Raw genomic sequence first — 19,652 nt, forward strand, 5'->3', positions numbered from 1 at the left:
CTCTGTTATCTGGGTCCTTATTACAATATTTATGTACAGCTCGTAGAGTATGTATAAAAACAATTCTTACTCTTGTGTTTATGTGCTTTACCTTGGAACCCAGAAATAAACCTCCAATCATACATTGATAGACTTTAATTTATAAAATTGCCTACAATATACAGTAGAAGAACTATGCTTAATGTAACATTTATTATCAATATAATTAATGCTGCTCCGAAATTATTCTAAATAATGTTACTTTTAACGTACCTCATCGATTATCACGACATTTCAAACCACTGTATATTAAAAGTGTTAAAACTAACAATGCCCATGCTGATGCATTAATTCTAGGATAAATAATATTGAATAAAGATCCTGCTAATAAACTGCAAAAATTGTATAATATTGTAAAATATTTTATGATATCCCGCCAAACATGTTAAATATTTTAATTATGTGACCAATCCATCCATTAATTTGTATCTGTTTGTTTATCGAACATATTTTTATTAGGACATTTACAATTGTTGTACATATAGTTCTATTATTCTTCTCAGCTTTAGATCTAAAAAACATAAAAATAGTTTTCTATCCTTTTTTAAATTGATACAAAATAAAATGAGTTATTTATTGATACTGTGTATGTTTTATTCATATGACCACCACTGTATGTATTTAGAGGCCCTAAAATATGCTAAGAAAAATTAACAAAAAATCAGATAACACCTGAACTGAACATCAAAAGATATGTACAAGCTCAATTACAAAGACACGCAATAATGATATTGAATTTCGAAAAAATAAAATAAACAAACGTATATTATGACTCAGAGGGCTATTTAATAAAATTGCTCTTCATAAATATATTCAGGGGAATGAACAGGTTTCGATTCATCACCGCACTGTACTATAAATTATCTAATCACAGTGTTGGCATAGTTTGTGTCATGAATACTTCCTAACATTTCCATTATGGCCCATAAAATTTCATTAATTAAAGGTCAATAATTATTGAGTTGATTTAATGCGAAAGGTTAGATTATTTCTACAAGATAAACTCTCATTGACTCTATAAACCTCTTTCTATTGCTTAAAATTATTTTATCTACCAAGGAAGTTGACAATTTTTGTGCTGCCTACAATATTGTAGTGAAATAACTAATATTTATTAGCATACTTTTGGGGTTATTTCTATTTCATTAGTAAAGGTGTAGTAAAATAGCATTTCATGTTCAAAAAAAGAGCGAGTAAACATTATTACTCATTTAATTGCAATCCATTTTACCAACTTCATTTGTTCTTCAACTATTTTCTTAGATCATAAAACATATGGTTAGGTTATAGCCTTTTGTAACTCTCATTTAAAAATATACTGTTTCATCTTAAATTAGGGTTTTCGATAATAACACAGTGCAACACGAAAAAAATAACCATATACGGACACCACTACGTGATAAAAGACCAAAATCTGAAATTACTTTCTATTTCAAAAAATGTGACAGTTGTTTTGTATCTTTCACCAAATTATATTTTAAAATAAAAATTTTAAATATTTGTAAGTAAACAAAATTAAAAAAATACTCAAAATAGTTTTTATAATTTTTTAATTTTTTTTTTAATTTTTAAAATTTTTTTTTAAATTTATTCGGTAAGATAACATTTTATTCGTGAACAAAAAAAAAATTGTTAAAAAAAATTCCGGTTAAAAAATATTTTTTCCGATTTTGACCGATTGTAGGCCCAACTTACTATTTCCTTTATATGTCGATGGAAAGGACTTTGAAATATCTATTATTAGATATCCATATTGTCTATATTAATGACTAATCCAGATATAGATAAAAAATAGTACTTTTTCACAGACAAATAAAAAATAACACAGTAATCCGAATCTTACTATTCGAAATTCGAAAAAATACAAAAATCATAAATCCTAAATCCAAAATCTAAAAAAACGGTGGTTTATTTCGTTAAATTAAAATTGATAGTGCAATTTCGTAACACTATCCCCCCATATAAGCCTGTTCGTGCCGAATAGGAACACATTCACCTTTCCGTTGGAAGTTAATCGTTCAAGATATGCGACCTTCATTTTAGATCTCGGGCACCTATATTTCTGTATTCTGTAGACCTCGTCGCACAGTGGTATAGAAAAAAGAGGGAAATAAATCTGTAACTTCAAAATAGTTAGTCCGATTTGAATGAAATTTCATATGCGCAAAGAGAAAAATAAATCTGCAGCTTCTAAACTTTTATTCCGATTTGAATGAAATTTCACATGCGCAAAGAGGAAGTGTTGTTGAATTTAAGTTTTAAATTTGGACTTCATGGGCCTACCAAAGGCGCTCAAATTAGGCAACCTCGGGTATGTTGCATTTTTAAAACGATACTATTTCTTCCTCGTCGTAGCTATGAATTATCTCTTATAGCTTAGGAGATATTCGCATTTGAAAACAAAATGTTCAACATTTTTACCCACCCAACTTCAGCGAGACCAAATATTTATCGATTTTCTAATTTTTTTCTTTTATTGGACTGTCAAAAAATGAATATGTCAAATAAGAAAATAATTATTTAAAAATGGGGACTGAGTCCAAAGTTAGTATATGCATATGAATTTAAATAATTTAAAAAAGCGATTTTTCGCTAGTTTTTTTGGGAAAAAATTAAAAATCTAACAATTTTATTCGCACCATTTTATAGACAATAATAAATTTGACTTTAAAATGGAATCAAAAATTATGATGGTCTTTGAATAGTTTAAAAGTTATGGGCAATTATGTGTATATACTTCCAAAACTTCAATAGAATTATCCAAAAGCCTTACACCAGCTGAATAATTTTTTCTATTTAAGACTGCTGAGATTATCATTGGGACTGAAAATACCAAGACATTTCCTATGTTTCTTCCTATTGTTTCCTTTATCAATTATTATTGTTTTTTAAGTATTTTTTAATATCTTCGTTAGAATTTGTGTAAGTCTATCAATACGCGAGCTTTTCGATGGATCTTAATATTCTGAACATTTGTTGAACAGTTGTTTTTTTTATAGACATTTTATTTTAAATTTTTTACGTATTTTGTTAAATGTGATATTTGTGTGTGAATATTTTTAATTTAATTCAAATATACAGAAATTAAGCTGCCTTAAGTCAACGAAAATTCAATAAAAGATATGTCGATTATGGGTATTTAAATTTTTTTATTTAAGTAACTTAGGACAATTATCATTGAACCTTAAAAAATAGTAAAATATAGAAATGAAAAATAAAATTATATTAAGAAAACAAAATAATGAAAAAAAAGATGCAAAAATTTGCTGTAATATGCAAAAAATACGCACTAACAAATCAATGGCAAAATTTATAAAAATTTCAGAAACTGCTATTTATCCGTTTCAGACAAATTTAACTGTTAATATGATATTGCTAATTTTTACTTGCCCTGTTTATTATATTTAATTTTCTGTAGAATTCAATAAACTCAAGTATTAAAATCAAAAACTTATATTTAAACATATAATTTCAAATTATTTATAGGATATCGATAAAGATATTTTAGCGGCACGATATTTACCGTTATTTCGGAAACGGCAGCATAGCCGTACGGAGGTCAAGCAAGGTAACAGTAACCTTGCTATTACACTCAAAATTTGTAAACTCTATATAAAAATAATTAAAACAAATGAATATTTTTTATAATTAATGGATTTAAAAGAAATACATTTATTTGTTAATATTTAATAATTAAATAAATTCTATACACACATATTATATGTATGTATATAATAATTATATAGAGTAAATTTTATTTTTTATGTATAGATGTTTATGAAAAAAATGTAAAATAAATTAAGTCATTTATGTTTTACTGTTCTTAAAAACCAACACAACACTGTTCCACATCTTACTTCCCCCAAATCCGCCAGTCCGAGGCAGTGTAAATTAATGCCATTCAAACAAAATGTGAGAGACGAATAAATAACCAGTGATTATGGTAATTTGACCCAACATCATAGGGAAAACAATTCTAAAAAGACAATCGAATAAATAAACAGAAATAAACAATGAAATTAATATTTAAATGATTTGTAAATACGATAAAAACAATAGTTTTAAATTACTTTAAATAACGAGTAAATGAAATTTTATAGCCATGTTGTTCAGCGATGCCGGCTGACAAAACATTGGAGGAGGCGCCGTACAAAGTACCATTTCCTATGGAAATAAAAACAGATTAAACAGTAGAAATTAGAATTAAATTTAATACATCTTCATTTCCCTCAAACTTACCTCCCAAACATGGACCAAATGCCAAAGCCCATACCAGCGGCTCCAAGGGCAAACCCAGTGTTTCTTTGGCCACCAACGACACAACCACTTTAACCATCATAGCTGTTACCGGAATACTATCCAAAATGGCCGAGGCCAAAGCAGATATCCATAAAATTATGAATATGGCCATTGCCAAACGATTCTTTTTATCAACACACAAGATAATTCTTTCGGTAACTTCACCGATCCAGGTAAAGAGGCCCAACCGCTCCACACACTCCATCATCACAAACATGGCGGCAAAGAATAGCAAAGTGGTCCATTCTATGCGATGCATTAAATGTTCAATATCTTCACGATTGAGTATAATTAGCAAAGCAATAACTCCGAGTAGAGCTACCCAGCCTAGGGGTAGAGTTCGCAGCTGGGGTACCGATTGTATGAAGAAACATATGATGACAAACACTAGAGCACCACAAGCTTGGGCAAGTAGTTTCTTATCTTTAATGGGATACTGAAAAAATATTAAGAAATATTTAATTAAGAATATCTTGGAACAATTTTTTTTTTATTAATATTAATTTAAATTCAGAATTTCAGAATGTGATTTCATTAAGGACTTTGGAAAATCGCCATTATATTTATCATGAATTGAATATTTCTATCCATATAATCCAAAACAGCAGACCACTGAACAGGGCTTTAATTACGAAAACAGTTTGAAATACTCCATTAACCATATACAATAAATCTTTAAATGAAAAACAAGTAAGAGTGATATATTCGACTGTGCCGAATCTTGTATACAAACCATCAATAGGTGGGTATTTTTTTATGGACATAGCATAGAATCTTATGAGGACCCAGAATATATATTTGAAATCGATGTCTTCCGATCGGGATGAAATTTGCACCAAGGTTAGTTCTATTGGATAGCAATTCAGACACACGAGTCCCGACTCGGTTATTTACTTGTAAGCAACGAATGTCAACGAAGCTTATAAAAATTATCAAATAAGATACAAAAAGCAGATTGGAAAAAGTAAATGCATAATGTGTTATTATAATACATATTTCATGTTCTCTCTATGCCGACCACTGATGAAATTTGAAACAAAAATAAGTGTAGCATCTGATACTTTCCATGGGCCACAAAACAAACTTGTGACTGTAAATTACTAATCACATGTTTGTGATATTGCAAAAGGTTTGTGATTATGGCGATAGGTTTATCAACAACGTTTGAGAGAGTGCAAACATTACTTATATTACACAGAGGAGCACAATTGACATTTTGGCAACTTATAAAAAAAATAATAGTTAAAAAAAAATGTATATGGAGTTTTGTTTATCAGACATACAACGTAAGAAAAAACATAATGCTCCCTCTTTTTAGTAAAAAAAAGAAAATTATGCAAAATTCCCAATTTTATTGATAAATTCACTAAAATTTATTGTTGGGGGATAAGCTAGATCCTATGCGCATTACACTGGTTGCTTAGGCCAGATTATCGGGAAACCTTTTCCCAAAAGGCTTTAGAAAAACTAAAGATATTATACAAATAAAACCATAGAGTGTTTGAGAATTACAGACACTCAAGCTTTATTTGTAAAAAGCTTAAACAAAATAGAAACAATAAACAGTGATTTTATGGATCCACATCTGTAAAGTGGATCCATCTTGATATGGGGATGTTTCTCTTCTTCTGGTGTCGATCCAGTATATTGAATAATGAATAAAATATGCGCCCGGACTACGTAAATATATTGTAAAGCTTAATGCTTCCATTTGTTGAGGAAGACATGAGACGGAAGTTTCAGCAATGATCCGAAACACTCCATAAAATTCTTATGGAATGGAATTCGCAGTCACCGGACCTAAACCCAATACAACATCTTTGGGGAGTGCTCAAGAGGAAGGGAATCGCAGATGCAATGAATTTGTGAAAAACAAAGGTAGAGCAAAAAAATATTAAGATAAAATAATTTTTTAACAAAAAATAAAAAGATGTGCCTCCAAAAATTAAATCCTTTTACGCGTTTCTATTATTTTTTCCAGTAAAAATATTGACTCTTTACATTGTTGGTAATATAAAGTATTTAAATATAAATGAAAAGAGAAATGATTATGTTTTACTTATGTTGTATGTCTGATAAACAAAACTGCCTATAATTTTTTTTAACAAAACTAAACTTGACTAATAACTTAAAAATTAAGAAAAAGAAAACACTCGTTTCTATTATTTTTTCCAACACTTATATGGGAGTTATGACCAATTATGGACCGATCACATATTTATGTCTATATGAAAGTTATCTATGTTGAATTGTGTGTGTATACCATAATTTTTAAGAGATTTATACATGTTAAGTGATTTTCGGAAGCGGGTCTATATGCGAGCTATGAGTTATGTACCGATCGTAACAAAATTTGGTAACATGAATTTTGTATATATAAAACTTATTTGGAGCGAATTTTGTGTAGATATATGTATGTATAAACTAGCTGACCCGGTGCGCTTCGCCACCCCAATTAGAAGAAAGCAATAGTACTATCAAGTCTCAGTTTGTGAATCTAATTGTAAATGTCTAATTTCATATTTCTGGGTCCATTATTATAGAAAATGCAAAATGTGTTCCTAATTTTAAATTTTTATGTTTATTATTATAAAATATTCAAAAAGTACCATTGCAATAAGGAAATAGTACCATTGATTATCACTTTTAAATTCGCATTCACTAAACCATAACCCGTCAAGCTTGAATTTTAGATTTGTATATCATTTCCTATATTATCAACTAATTTTGTTTCTATAATACTTAAGATTTAATAAATTATCACAAAACCGAAACCGATCGGTTTTTAATTTTTTAAAACCGAAACCGCGGTTTTGAATTTCTTCGATTTTTTGGAAAGTCTAGGTCCATTATTATAGGAAATTCAAAAAAGTACCATTAGAATATATAAAAAGTACCAAAAATCCCCCACTTGTGGTTTCCCACTCACTCGGTCCATATAAGCTTAATTTCATGGCTTTAGGTTCATTGGTGTAGAAATTACAAAAAGTACCATTCGAATAAAGAAAAAGTACCAAAAAGTCTCCCCTAGAATTCTAACTCACTTAGGACCATGTATGCTTAATTTCATGTTTTTAAGTCCATTGCTATAGAAAATTAAAAAAAAGTACCATTAGAATAAACAAAAGGTACCATGAGGTATCCGCTTGAATTTTCAATCACTTAGGACCATATACGCTTAATTTCATATTTCTAGGTCCATTATGTTATAGAAAATTCAAAAAGTACCATTAGAATATAGAAAAAGTACCAAAAAGCTCCCACTTGTAGTTGCTCACCCACTCGGGTCCGTATAACCTTTACATAATGTTTCTAGGTTCATTGGTGAAGAAATTACAAAAAGTACCATTTGAATAAAGAATAAGTACCAAAAATTCTCCCCCTAGACTTCTCACTCACTTAGGACCATATATGTTTAATTTCGTGTTTCTAAGTCCATTGTTATAGAAAATTCAAAAAAGTACCATTATAATATAGAAAAAGTACTAAAAAGTATACACTTGTGGTTTTCCAGTCACTCGGGTTCATATAAGCTTTATTTCATGATTCTAGGTTCATTGGTGAAGAAATTACAAAAAGTACCATTCGAATAAAGAAAAAGTACCAAAAAGTCTCCCCTTAGAATTCTCACTCACTTAGGACCATATATGTTTAATTTCATGTTTATAAGTCCATTGTTATAGACAATTCAAAAAAGTACCATTAGAATATAGAAAAAGTACCAAAAAGCAGCCACTTGCGGATTCCCACTCACTCTGGTCCATATAACCTTTATTTTATATTTCAAGGTTCATTGGTGAAGAAATTACAAAAAGTACCAATCGTATAAAGAAAAAGTACCACAAAGTCTCCCCATAGAATTCTACTTACTTAGGACCATATATGCTTAACTTCATGTTTCTAAGTTCATTGTTATAGAAAATTCAAAAAAGTACCATTAGAATAAACAATAGGTACCATGAGGTATCCGCTTGAATTTTCAATCACTTAGGACCATATACACTTAATTTCATATTTAGGTCCATTATATTATAGAAAATTCAAAAAGTACCATTAGAATATAGAAAAAGTACCAAAAAGCACCCACTTGTAGTTTCCCACTCACTCGGTTCCATATAAGCTTTATTTCATGTTTCTAGGTTCATTGGTGAAGAAATTACAAAAAGTACCAATCGTATAAAGAAAAAGTACCAAAAAGTCTCCCCCTAGAATTCTCACTCACTTAGGACCATATATGCTTAACTTCATATTTCTATGTCCATTATTACAGAAAATTCAAAAAGTACCATTCGAATATAGAAAAAGTACCAAAAAGCAGTCACTTGTAGATTCCCACTCACTCCGGTCTTAATTTCATGTTTTTAGGTTCATTGGTGAAGAAATTACAAAAAGTACCATTCGAATAAAGAAAAAGTACCAAAAAGTCTCCCCCTAGAATTCTCACTCACTTAGGACCATATATGCTTAATTTCATGTCTCTAAGTCCATTGTTATAGAAAATTCAAAAAAGTACCTTTAGAATATAGAAAAAGGACCAAAAAGCCCACACTTGTGGTTTCCCACTCACTCGGTTCCTTATAAGCTTTATTTCATGTTTCTAGGTTCATTGGTGAAGAAATTACAAAAAGTACCAATCGAATAAAGAAAAAGTACCAAAAAGTCTCCCCCTAGAATTATTACTTACTTAGGACCATATATGCTTAATTTCATGTTTCTAAGTCCATAGTTATAGAAAATTCAAAAAGTACCATTAGAATAAAGAAAAAGTACCAAAAAGTCTCCCCCTAGAATTCTCACTCACTTATGACCATATATGCTTAATTTCATGTTTCTAAGTCCATAGTTATAGAAAATTCAAAAAAGTACCATTAGAATATAGAAAAAGTACCAAAAAACCCACACTTGTGGTTTTCCACTCACTCGGTTTATATATAAGCTTTATTTCATGTTTCTAGGTTCATTGGTGAAGAAATTACAAAAAGTACCATTCCAATAAAGAAAAAGTACCAAAAAGTCTCCCGCTAGAATTCTCACTCACTTAGGACCATATATGTTTAATTTCATGTTTCTAAGTCCATTATTATAGAAATTTCAAAAAAGTACCATTAGATGAACAAAAAAGTACCTATAGTACAGTTCACACATTTTGGTACCTAAATATTATCCTCTATTCCTAACACTAACTTCACTCAAATACATATCAGCTAACTTTAATGTCGATAACTGAAATAATTTAAAATTTTAAAAAAGTACCATTAGGAGAAAAGTACCAATTTCCCTTTTCTTACTTGAACACCCCTCAAGTTTGAAATTTAAAAATATTCCATTTTGCCAAAATTGTTTATGCTATAGGCATGTATCAAAATATTAAAATCTGTGTTAATGTGCCCAAGAATAAATATGTTTTAAAAAAAGTACCAAACTGTTTACCCGGATTTGGCCCAATATACACCTTGGTACTCGAGTTCCAAATAACACGCTGTTAGTTAATTATTGTATGAATCCAGGAACCAACGTTAAAAAAAATTATCAAAATTGGCTTAATAATTTCAAATATATGTATTTTCCCGATTTTATCCCCTTTTTGGTACCTTTTTTATCCCCATTGAGGTGGTACAATTTCATTCAAATAAATTTCTGTAACGTGGTGGGAGCTCATAATAAAATATTCGTGTGTCTATGTCAAATTATAGAAAAACATATTTTATGAAAAAGTACCAAAAATTAACACAATTTTTATCCCTTAAAGGTTCGAATTTCCAAAAAGTACCAAACTTATATTTTTTATTTTTTGTTAATTAAAGAATACGATTTAAAATTTGTTTCTATGTTTATTGGTTTAAAAGATACATAGGGTGCAACAAAAGTACCAAAATACAGTTTTTACCCGTTTTCTCCCCTAAAAGTTTCGAATTTCCAAAAAGTACGAAACACCTGTCAGCTTATTTTTTAAATGGAGTAACATGCTATTTTAAGTTTTTTTGTATCTTTATTAGTTTTGAAGATATAAGGTTACCGAATTTACCCGTTTTTACCCTTTTTTACCCCCTAAACGTTCGAATTTCCAAAAATCCCTTCTTATCGGATCGTTTTGGGGAGGGAGGAACCCACAGTTAAAATTTCGTGATTCTAGCTTCAGCCGTTTGGGCTGTGCGATGATGAATCAGTCAGTCAGTCAGTCAGTCAGTAACGTTACTCTTTTATATATATAGATTAAACAATTATTGCCGATAAAGTCCAATTTCGGGAGTACATTTGTATGGGGCCTAGGTGTAATAATGGACAGATTTCAGCCAGTTTCAATAGACTCCGTCCTTGGACCGAAAAAATTATATGTACCAAATTTTATCCAAATATCTTCAAAATTGCAACCTGTACAAGCCAAAGGGACGGATATCGTTTAATCGACTCAGAAAGTGATTCTAAGTCGATCGGTATAATTTAAGGTGGGTGTTAGACTAATATTTTTGGGCGTTACAAACATCTGCAAAAACGCATTATACCCTCCCCACTATGGTGGTGTAGGTTATATAAATGTCCAAAAATATGGTATGTAATGGGAATATAAAAAACGCGATATTTCGAAAACGCGAGCTGACTGGAAAAAAACAAGTATAACATAGTAATGATGAACCCACGCGCACAAAACGTAGTTCATATTTCGGGCACCAAAATTTCTGGACCTTATATGGGAGCAATGAGTAATTACTAGGGTATTCAATCAATTAACCGTTAATCGGTTAACCGATTAATTTTGAACGGTTAACTGTTCGAATAATTTAAAATTGCCGATTTTCAAATAACAAATAAACCGATTAATTTGTGTCGATTAACCGAAATTCCTTTTTTTTAGCACTTTAACATATTTTTTGTATTTATTTTTCCATTTCAATTCAAATACAAATTTCAAATTAAAATTATATTTTTTTTCGAACATCCAATGAATATGTTTAGTGAGAATAACAACTGACATATTTTGTTTGTATTTACATATACAGAACTTATCGAAACTATCAAAAGTATTCAATATCTAAAACAATACAAAAAGTATACCAATGGTATAACGAAAGATTTGATATGCTAAACTAAAAAAAAACTGAGATATTGTACATTCTTTATCATGCTTTCGATTTCTCCAACATCTACAATCAGCGAGAGAGTTTTTTCAAGTCAAGTTTTATTAAATCTAAAGAAAAAATCATTTAAAAGGAAAAAATTAAATTATATTCTTTTTTTAAAAGATTATTTCAGAAGATCTCACTAAAATCCCAAAAAACTCAAATGTATATACAAAAAGGATCTCAAATACCACATTTACTATTATTTGTTGGTTGAATTGTTATGTTTTGTTTGTTTTTTATGTTTTTGTATACAAAATTCGTGGTTGTATTTTCAATTTAAAATTAAAATAGACATTATTCGGTTAATCGAATAATTTTAAATTAAGCGATCATTAATAGAATAAATCTAAACCCCGATTAATTATTTGCTCGGTTAACCGATTAAACCAGAACCCCGATTAATTGAATACCCTAGCAATTACACTATGCACTCTCAAGAGCGGCATTCAGTGAATTCAGTGGTGCTAACCGTTTTTTAGGTTTTTTAAATTTTTGGTTTTTAAAACGACATTAAAAATTTAAAATGACTGCGAAGATTAAAAACATGTCAAGCCTTCCTTAAATGTAATTTTGTTTCGGAATTTCGGTTTTTTCAGTTTGTTCAATGAACTAACCCGTTTTTGAGTTACGCGAATATATGTTGTGCAACTTCCTCCATTTTTGAAATAACGGTATATCTCGAAAATACGAGCTAACCTAAAAAAACGGTTAGCACCACTGAATTCAGCGTACCCAAATTAGTTTAAGCCACTGCGTGCCCCGCTTGACAGTTTTTTCAAATAGCACACTGTTATGGACCGATCATCATAAAATTAGATGACATGACGTATAAAACTTATTTGAAGCGATATTTTTGTAGATATCATCAGGTTTAGGTCGTGTGAATTATTTGTATATGTTTTTATTTATTATTGTTGAATTATTTTAAAAGTTTTATGCTATTGAGGGAAGGGTTATATTGCGTTGTGCTGATGTTTGTTTTTATGGAATTGCAATAACTTATGTCAATTATGGTTGGACCTTTAATTCTCGCCACAAACATCTTTCATTCAACTAGTTATATGTTCCTGTTTTTTATCGATGTACTTGTTATTTACAAAAATTCACAATATTTTGAGAGAGTTTTATCATTATGAAATACTTAATTTATTATAATGATTCCACATACAGTATCAGCCTAATTATGAAAAAAAATTCCCCGGGAGTTTTTTCCATTTTCGTTTTTTTTTAACATATAATTTGAATAGGAAAAATGAGAAAAGGGAAAAAGGAAAAAACTCCCGGGGAATTTTTTTTCATAATTGGGCTGTATATCGTTAGCTTATAGTATAAAGCATGATACAACAATAACCAGGTAGAATCAGTAAGGAGAGTTTAAAATTTTATGCCTTGTTATGTCAAATATGAGAAAAAAATATGTGAATAAAAGTAAAGAAAATTTAAAAATTTTTTACATTTGAAAAACATAATTCATTTGCATACTCCAAAAAATTATTTACTCCTTTTATTGGCTCACGAGAAAGTAGTACATTTGGCTTAAAACTTGCGCGTCTAGAGTCTTGATGAAGCCCAATGTAATCGCTGTTATCAAAACGGTACATACAAATCCTGGATTGTTTCTTCAACACGCATATTTCTTGTTATATGATTTAATACTTAAATTGATTTTTCAAAAAAATACTTAATAAACTTTTTTTTTAATTTTTGATGTTTTATTTTTTATTTTATATACATATGTAAGTCTGACAATTCAAGGCATGAAAAATTGAGAATTTACTTTTCTACTGATTCTACCTTATTATAGTTATATTATGGTATAAAGCATAATATAACAATAAAAGGTAGAATCACTACGAAATATGTTCTCAATTATACATGCCTTGAATTGTCAGACTAATATAAAATTAAAAATAAAAGTACAATTGAAATAAAACATCAAAAATTAAAACAAAAAATAATCAAAAATTAACTAAATTGATAAATAATTTAAATTCAATTTAAAAAATATAAGAAGAAACATGCGTCTTAAATGTTGTTTGTGAAGAAACACTCCCGAATCTGCATGCATCATTTCAATGACTCCGATTATATTGAACTGCATCAAGCCACAAAACGTGCACGTCTAATGCCAAATGCGACACCTTCTCTTGAGCCAGTAAAAGACGTAAATGATTTTTTTTCGTATGCAAATAAATTATGCGGTAAATTGTTTTTTTTAAATTAGCAACCTTCTGTAAATATTGTAGTGCATTTTGCATATGTAGTTAATAACCGATAAATACATATTTTCATTATATTTTTATTATTATAAAATATTCGGACCAAATTTCGTATTTTTAGTTCCATTAGTTTCGGTCATATCATGTTATTAACAGCGGATTTTCGCTAGGGTGGGTCAACGTATTTCCACATATCTTTGTCCATATATGTTTTACCGATTTTTCCAAACATTTTTCAGAAACTAGAAACATTAATAATAAATTTCATATCCTTAGAGGTCCTTTTATTTTGGCTCTATCGCACTTAAAATTCAGTTGATGAAAAAAATTCAAGTATTTGTGTTAAATTGGTGGCCACCACTGTATGTAATAAATAAATGCGTTTATCTGAATCTATTTATTGTCTATATTTTATTTCAGTAAAATTTCAATATTTATTAGATTAAAAAACAGTATTTTAAAAATAAAGAATTTTTAAAAAGTTTGCAAAGCATATACATGTTCCACTGTAATTCTAGTATATAATTTTTCTACTGTATTTCAAATATAAACAAAATATTTCTCAATTTTCATTTGTTATTATTCGTATTTTTGGATTTGTTTTTTATTTTTCTATTATTTGACGTAACAAGGCATAGAATTTTAAACTCTCTCCCTAGTGATTCTACCTTCTAATGGTTGTATCATGGTATAAAGTATAAATTTTACAGGACAGACAAAAAGAGTTCTAAAATGGGTTTTTTATACCCAACTCCGAAAATATAAGGATATTTTGAGTTTGTAACATATCGAAATATTGGTCGTAGAACCAAAGAGTATATATAAAATAATAAGGCGATCAAGCTATGTATCAGTCTGTCCTACTATTGATTACTTTATATATCCAGGGACTCGTCAACGTTTAAATAACTAGTTATTTAATTGATCAATTAACCATTTATATAGCTAGTAAGGTAAATAACTCTACGTAACCGGTATGTGAATTCAATGCGTTGATTATTTTGGACCAGCTAACAGACTGGTCCAATCTGTAGAATCTTAAAGGTCACACATCACAAATATTTGACGAAAAAGACGTAACCACTAAATTAAATATATTTGAATTATTTTATTTATTCCAAAAACTTATTTTACTTTGGATGATTCATTTATTTTATTTGATGCTGTTTGATCTAACAAAACAATTACAAGAGTAAAATTTGTGCTAAAAAGTGTTTACGCTTTTTTGAGCAAATATTTGCCATGTGTGACACTATCTTAAGACACACACATGTTTAAATACCTAGTCACTTAGTGGTGACCCTCAATGATAGCTAAAATCGCTAGTTCGGGACAGTCATCTAGAACTGCTGGGAACTAACTCACCATAGAATTTAAAATAGTCAAACTATTATTATTATTATGTGAGTGCGCTACATTGATAACAAATATAAACATGTAAATTACTCCAAGTTTAAATCTCTTACTTACCTTAGCTTTTAAATCTTCAAGTGTGTGTACGTAAACATCTGTCTTATCCAAACCTCTTAATTTCCGCTTCAGGGCATGTTTCAAAATACGAACTTTCTTAAGCAAAGTTTCACGCACTAAATCGGCATCTTTGGAAAATGAGGAAATCGAATTGGCTCCCTTTTGCCAAACACGTATTTCACGTCTTAAATCTTTAATTTCTTTGGGTTCATTTAAGCGCAATGATTGAATGTCTCTAAAAATCAAACGTAAATACAGACAACTCTGTAGGACAGTCAAAATCACGCCAGGTATGGTGTGGGCCACGAATTTCATAAAAGTAACACCCTACAATAGAATTAATTGTAGAGTAAATATATATAAAACATTAAAAATTATACAAAACTGAACTTACATTGGCGGCTATAAAATGATTTGAACATATAATTATACTAATGGGATCGCCAATGGGTGTAAGAGAACCTCCAATATTCGCATGCACAATTATGCCCATTAGTACGGGCACTGGATCTAGGCCCATAACCTCACACAAACGTATAGCAACGGGTGTCATTAGGATAACGGTGGTCATGTTATCCAGAAAGCTCGATACAAAACATGTTATAATGCATAGACTGTAGATCATGGGCCACGTTTTTCCTTGGGAGATTCCATACGCTACCACAGCTAAGTAATCGAAAACTCCGGTTTCCGTTAAAATGCCAACTAAAATCATCATGCAGAAGAGCAGGGTTAATAATTCCATGTCCATCCATTGTACAATTTCCTCCATATTGGGACGATCATCAAAACAGGCCAAAACAGCAATGGACAGAATAGAACAGACAATTGCCACAAAAGTTCTTTCAAAGACCTGATAAAAAATTAAATTAAAAGTAGCTTTCTTTGATATTTTCTTTAAAAAAACCTACCTCCCACACCAATAGAGCATAGAAAGTCAGCAATATTAAAGCCGCCAGTAAAGTGCCTGTTGCTACATTTATAATCAAAGGATTGTAAATCATCTTAATCGCCATGTCCTTTTTCACATTTGAAAATATTCTCAAACGCATAACTGTTTCTTTGCTATCCAAAGCGCTCATCACCTCATCGGTCATTGTGTAAGTGTAATTACGCGAAACGACAGGAGCAAAATCGAAAAGTTCTTCATTGACTAAGGGTATTAGCCAGGGTTGCAAAATGTCCTTTTAAATGAAAAGTAACAAATCATTGTTAAAATATTTTAATTACTTATTTAAAAAAGTTACCTTAAAACTGGTGGCATTTTCAAAACCTTGCGTATACGACGATATTTGAGGCTGTATAGTTAGAAAACTTTCCGTTTCATTGACATCATAGAAAGACTCATTAAATGAGCCAAAGATTTTTAAATTAAAATCTCCCGTGGGTTTTGAATGTAAAACAAAATCTGAAATAATAATCAAGACCAAACAAAATATGTATGTAACAATTTTAGCTTCATGTTTTTAAATTTTCTTATTTACTTTTTCCTCTTTCTTGCGGTACTTCCAAAGTCTTTTCCAACAAATGCTTTTCCTCGAATACCATAAAAACGACCGCCGAAAATACCCAAAACACCAACAAACCATAACGTTTCGCCAGTTTTATGCGATTTCGTTTTTGTTTATTTTTCGCTTTGGCTTCTTCTTTGTCAATGCGTTTTTGCACACTGTTACAGTTTGGCATTTCATGATCCGAGTGGGTGCCTTCATCGTCGGTACTATAAAAAGAGAATATTGATGTTTATATCATTTCAATTAAACTAATTGCTTAGCTTCGATCATATTTACCTTTTTCGATCATTGTCATTTGGATTTGAACGAGGTAAATTTTTAATGTTTATAAACTCTGAACCAACAAAACTTCTCTCATCTTCATGGCTGGATTCATAATCGTTGGGAAGGGTGGATTCATCATCGGTGGGTACAGCAGATCCTAGAAAAGTGAGGAAAAATTGATTTTAAAAAATATTAAATTAGTTGTCGAACTGATAGCCGTATCGCAAATGAGGCTAGGCTTAGTTGTTATCTCCCTCGAAACCTCTTATTACTAATAAAAATCGTACTGCTGGAATACTGTTCTCTTTTTGGATGGATCCAAAAACAATTTAAGAGACAGTAATGGGAGAATATTTCATGGAAGATCGAAAGGAAACAGAGTGGAACCCATGTATACAAATAACAGAGTCAAGTTTGGTGGTGGAATTATAATGGTTTGGGTTGCTTTTGAGGGCAATTCATATCATAAAGATACTATGACTGGCTTCGCATTAAAATATATCCATACGCTGAAAAAAATATGTCCGTAGTTTGGAGATTTCAGTACCTAACACACTTCTACTAAGTGACCTGCTCAATTGCCAAATCTCAAACTCTTAGACAAACTATGAACAATTTTAAAGTGTCTTCGAATAAGGTCTTTTGAACTTTGACAGTTGATAGTGACCAAGGCATGTTTAAAGCAGGTGGCAGCGTTACGCCATTTTTGCTCTACTTATATATTCCCTTTTGACTGTTTAGAAGGTAGTACACAAACAAACAGTTACAATTACGCTGCCACTTGGTTAATACATCTTGATAGTGACCATATTGTTGAAGCTACATCTGTCGAATTGTCTACCATTTATTAAGTTTGATTTGCTAAATCATCATGGACGGATATAGTGTTCAACAACTTATGCCAATATTTCCACCGAGAGGACTATTCGAAGTGTGATGGATATGTTTGAGTACACTGGTTCAGTAAGCAATGAACCAAAATCGATATGACCAAGAAATGAAAGATCTGCCGAAAACATCGGCACTGGCCATGAGAGTGTGCAGGAGAATCCGAGGCAGACAAATTCGCTTACAAGAAGTCGAGCTTTCGAAGTCCGCAACTTGTCGATTTTTTCGTTGCAACTTGAGCCTGCACCTACACAAAATTCAACTAATCGTGGAGATGAAGTTAAATGTCCAAAGACATTGACGAGTGTCACAGTTAACTGTAGGTCGATGATTATTAAGTTCTTTTGACCTGAATTGGATGATATAGCCACCAACGCCATATGGTTTCAACGGGATGGCGATAGGTGCCACACAGTTCATCCCATATTGGACATTCTGCAGGGGCTATTTGAGGGCATGGTTATCTCACGTGCAGGTGATTTGAACTTTATACCGAAATTGTGTGATTAAGTCGCAGGTCTATGCGAATAAGTCATAAACCACAGCGGCCCTCAAAGCCAACAAAACCCTTGCAATCGATCATATTCTGCCTCATTTATGCACCAGAGTAATGGGACATTTCGGAAGCGCGGGTCAATATCTCACACACACTTTGCTTTTAATGAAAGACACTTTTAGATCTCAAAATCCGGATTCAAAATTGTACTAGAAAGGGAGCTTTGTCAGATGCGGTTATAATGGAGTAGCAAAATATTTTAAAGGATACGATTGATTCTTTAAATATTTTGGAAATAAATCTTCCCTTTCTAACTGGCAGAGGAATATTCGAGTTTATGTTTTGAAGACGGACCCTAAAGACCCCACAGGAACGGTAGTGTGTGGTCTCAAAATAGGGCACCTCAGACCTTACTCTTTTCTTCCTAGAAAAAGGTTTCTTAGGGAACTTATAAGGAATTTTTTTTCAAATGTATATCAACAAGGATGTCTTTAAAATAAAAAAACGTCTAAAATGTGCTAATAGGAGTTTCCCCATGCCCTTCCGAATTTAACATATTTTCATCGACTTTACATGTATGCGTTCTATCCTACGCGATCAAATTTGCCAATTCGATAAGAGAAATAAGAACATACCTTCGTGAATCGATCTCATCCATACTCGATCCGCTCCTCGCAAACTCATCAACAATTTCGTTCCTTCGAATGTTGCCATACCTTGATACAGATATGAATCCATAAAGGCAAAGATTGAATGCGTGTAAGTAGAGATTTCACATTGAGCATTGAGAGTATTAATTCAAGCAAGTTCACTTAAATGTAGGATCGGGACAGTATACGAGAGGAATAAAGGGTAAAGACGAATGAGTGCAGAACGAAATGAGAACGGGAATACAAAATGTAGACTTTTGAAATTGAAAAAGGAATTGCTCAATGAGAATTTGTGACATTATGTTTTTTAAAAGCATAGTAAATATATGTAAATCTATAATGAACATGATAAATGAGGTTGCGAAGAGTTTAATTTCAAGAGATATAAAACTACATAAATGTCAACAATCGATGTTTCAAACACAAGTTCATTAATTCACTTCAAAGCTACTTTAATATTCTAAATCTCCGCCAGAAATACAATTAGGTTTTCAGAGAGATTTTGAAGGTTCAAAGTTATTAAAGAATATTCCCGAACTAGTTTCCGTATCAATTTTCGACCCATAGTTGAAAACTGAAATTACTGGGGGAAAAAGTTATTTTTGTTAATAACACTGTGCTATTTTAGAAAACTGTCAAGCGGGGCACCCAGTGAGTTAACCTAATTCGGGTACGCCGAAATTCCACAGTAA

At 30.9% G+C, this 19,652-nt stretch overlaps 1 protein-coding gene across 1 annotated transcript in view; it reads right to left on the minus strand.

Annotated features, from left to right (window-relative positions):
* Positions 1 to 3,703: 3,703 nt before the first annotated feature.
* hoe2 (hoepel2) overlaps positions 3,704 to 19,652 on the minus strand; it is a 32,660-nt gene continuing 16,711 nt past the window's right edge. The window contains exons 2-10 of the mRNA XM_065499886.1: positions 16,939 to 17,083; positions 16,633 to 16,868; positions 16,396 to 16,556; positions 16,060 to 16,332; positions 15,543 to 16,001; positions 15,149 to 15,475; positions 4,279 to 4,774; positions 4,110 to 4,203; positions 3,704 to 4,015 (exon numbers count right to left, since the gene is read on the minus strand). Coding sequence (XP_065355958.1) covers positions 3,931 to 4,015; positions 4,110 to 4,203; positions 4,279 to 4,774; positions 15,149 to 15,475; positions 15,543 to 16,001; positions 16,060 to 16,332; positions 16,396 to 16,556; positions 16,633 to 16,868; positions 16,939 to 17,083 — 2,276 coding nt within the window. The 3' untranslated portion in view covers positions 3,704 to 3,930. The remainder of the gene's footprint in view (positions 4,016 to 4,109; positions 4,204 to 4,278; positions 4,775 to 15,148; positions 15,476 to 15,542; positions 16,002 to 16,059; positions 16,333 to 16,395; positions 16,557 to 16,632; positions 16,869 to 16,938; positions 17,084 to 19,652) is intronic.

This window comes from Calliphora vicina, chromosome 2, assembly GCF_958450345.1.
Source record: "Calliphora vicina chromosome 2, idCalVici1.1, whole genome shotgun sequence".
NCBI classification, from domain to species: Eukaryota; Metazoa; Arthropoda; class Insecta; order Diptera; family Calliphoridae; genus Calliphora; species Calliphora vicina.